General features: G+C 61.3%; 1 protein-coding gene across 1 annotated transcript; it reads left to right on the forward strand.

The window, feature by feature from the left end:
* Window positions 1-752: 752 nt before the first annotated feature.
* On the forward strand, window positions 753-2,941 carry LOC113201749 (homeobox protein orthopedia-like). Its single transcript, XM_052271018.1, has 5 exons — window positions 753-972; window positions 1,244-1,378; window positions 1,456-1,579; window positions 1,663-1,942; window positions 2,205-2,941. Exons 1-5 carry the CDS (start codon window positions 901-903, stop codon window positions 2,503-2,505), a joined length of 912 nt encoding a protein of 303 aa, XP_052126978.1. The 5' UTR covers window positions 753-900; the 3' UTR covers window positions 2,506-2,941.
* Window positions 2,942-2,947: the final 6 nt, after the last annotated feature.

The raw sequence follows: 2,947 nt of genomic DNA on the forward strand, positions 1-2,947 counted from the left end.
TCAACTGAGGAGTTGCACACTTGCAAGTGCACACCTACCCAGTTTAACACTTACAAGTGTACGACGACGGAGTTGCACACTTGCAAGTATTCACCTTGCAGTTGCACACTTACAAGTGTTGAGCAGTTGAACACTTAGTTTATCAGTGTTGAATCTATTCATGGCAAATCTTGAATTTTCGAGCACTTACAGTGCTCGTTAGGGGTGCCCAACTGTTTTCTCACTTCCCGAGCCTCCAGATGAATGATTGAGTCATGGCCATGCCAAATCTTAGCTTCTAAGCACAAAAACATAGAAACGGAATCAGTTTGAAAAATCGCCCGCTTATTTCTCGTTCGTGGTGATGCCAAACGAGAAGCCGCAAGTGGAGCAGTCGAATCGTTTTTGTACGGGAAGCGATCAAGATAAAATAAAGACATTATGACTGTTTGCCTGCCGTGAACTGATAACACGCACGCGCTCGGCGAGGGCCTACTCCAACCCTTCCCCACCCGCCTTTTCTCAGCCGGGGCCCGATGCAGGTACCTACGCATCCTGAAGAGGAAGGGGTGGCGGTAGGGGGCTCTTCTATCTGTTTCTCTCTCACACTTCAACTGGATATGAAGATGGAAGGCGCAAAAGAGCGCCAGCAACCCGCAAGGCGGCGCCCAGGCCCCGCCCCACCACGGGCCGCCGGGCCGCACCGCGCCGGGCTGGCGCCACTATTGGCCGCGCCGCCCCCGGGGGCGGGGCCTGGCCTGTGGGCTGGTCGGGGGTGGCGAGGCAGCCTGGACCGGGGATGCTGTGCGCGGCCGCACACTCTCGCTGGAGCCGCCGCCGCGCAGCCACGCAGCGCCGCCGCCGAGCACGAGCACGCCGAGCACGAGCACGCTGGAGGGACAGATACACGCCGCCCCGGATATGGCGGGCCCCTTCCTCTCGCCGCTGCCGCAGGACCTGCTCTCGGAGTACATGTTCGGCCGCAGGAGACAGGTCAGCGACTCTCCCCGTGTGCTCTCCACCGGCCCGCCCGCGCGGGGACGTGCACGAGGACGCTGTGATGGGGAGCGGGCACACATTGCTCGCGCCCCGCAGCAGCGTCCCGGTGGCGCGCTCTCCGGCCGCGCGCCTGGAGGGTAGGCCGCACGGCCACACGCCTGTCCGCCGGGCCGGCCCGCCCTCGCCCGCGCAGGGGCCCGGGCCCCCTCCGGGCACCCTCCTCCTCACACGCTGACCGCGCGCCTTGTTAACCTCGCTGTTGCAGCGCCGCAACCGGACCACGTTCTCGCCCCAGCAGCTCAAGGAGCTCGAGTCGCTGTTCCTCAAGACGCACTACCCGGACGTGTTCCTGCGGGAGCAGGCCGCGGTGCGCATCGGCCTGAGCGAGGCGCGCGTCCAGGTGAGTCGAGTCGCCACCACCACCCCTCTGTAAGGCGTCGCTCCCCCGCAGTGTCTGATGCCGTCGCCGCTCCCCAGGTGTGGTTCCAGAACCGGCGCGCCAAGTGGCGCAAACAGGCGCGGCTGCAGCTGGTGCAGGACGCCTGGAGGATGCGCTGCCTGGCACTGGGCGGCCCGTCGCCCCTCGGCCTGCAGATGCACGGTCAGTACCCTGCCCGCCAGCCGGCGGCAGATGCATAACTTGTCGACTTCCCGGTCGTCTCACCGCCTAGTTTCTCCTGGCAGGTGCCGGAGGCGAGCAGACGGCGCCGCTGGGGCTCAAGGCGCTTGATGTGTCAGAGGTCGGCACGGCGGCGGGGCCCGGCAGCCGCAGCCCCGCTAGCAGCACGGCCAGCGACCCGGCCAGCCCGACCAGCCCCGCGCCCGCCAGCCCTCCGGCCAGCCCCCACCGGCCGCAGCCCCCGCAGCCATCCCCGCAGCAACAGCAGCAACAGCAGCAACAGCAGCAACAGCAGCAGCCACTCCCTCAGCATCAGTCGCCACTGCCGTTCCGAGGGCCGTACAGGTAAGGCAGCCTCCACTCCACCCAGACCCCAGCGCACGGGGCGGCCCACGGACCCTTCTCTCTGTCATGTCGTGTCGTGTGTGTCGGGGCCGCTGGCCGCTGGTGGACTAGATCGAGATCACCCAAACATGCATTGAGTCCACGGGTCACCCTGTGTAAGGCACTCCAAAGCCACCGTGCCAGTAGCCCAATGAAGGTGCGGTGAAGGGAAGTGAACTAGGCAGTAACCGTGGCGCTTGCTCGCACTTTGCTCTCTTTCCAGCGCCCTCGCGTTGTGCGGCAAGAACAACAACAATAACAACAACAACAACGAGAATCACTCGAGTAAGAACGCAACCGAGGCTCCGCAGACTCCGCAGGCTCAGCAGCGGGAGGAGCAGGGACCACCCTGCGCGCCGGCGGGGCCCCCCGCGCCGCTGCCGCCCCCCGCGCACCTGCTGCAGGCCGTGCAGGCGCACGGACACGCGCACGCCCTGGGCCTCAGCCTGGCGCACCCCCACGCGCCCTGGCCCCTCCCGGACGATTGCGTGCTCAACCTCCAGGTGCGGAGGAAGGAGATGTAGGCTCTCGTCGACGGCCCAGTAGCGAGTAGGCTGGGGTCGTGTCCGGCGTTGACGGGGCGGCATAGTAGATAATGTTGTTATAGCACCACTCATGTGATTAGTATGAATATGAATAGAGGCGACATAATGTTATTTTAATTTTGCACGGGAATGTGCGCATCAAGATTTTCTGTACCTTTAGGAGTAATACTAAAGTATCTTTCCGCGCAACAACGAGTTAGTCTATTTTAATTTAAAATAAGGAAGAATGTCATGAGTGACATCTAGCTTATTCTGTGATCCATTGCACTTATCCTCAACCATGTGCCTATAAATGATGTCTTACCAGGTCATTTTCTTGAGCAACTTTGCTATGAAATATGACTACTGTATAATAAATAATAATGTACAGTTTTAGTAAAAGGTTTACCTATGTCATAAAATAAAACTCATCTCTGTAATT

This window comes from Frankliniella occidentalis, unplaced genomic scaffold (genome assembly GCF_000697945.3).
Source record: "Frankliniella occidentalis isolate FOCC.00 unplaced genomic scaffold, Focc_3.1 Scaffold6, whole genome shotgun sequence".
Classification (NCBI taxonomy): Eukaryota; Metazoa; Arthropoda; class Insecta; order Thysanoptera; family Thripidae; genus Frankliniella; species Frankliniella occidentalis.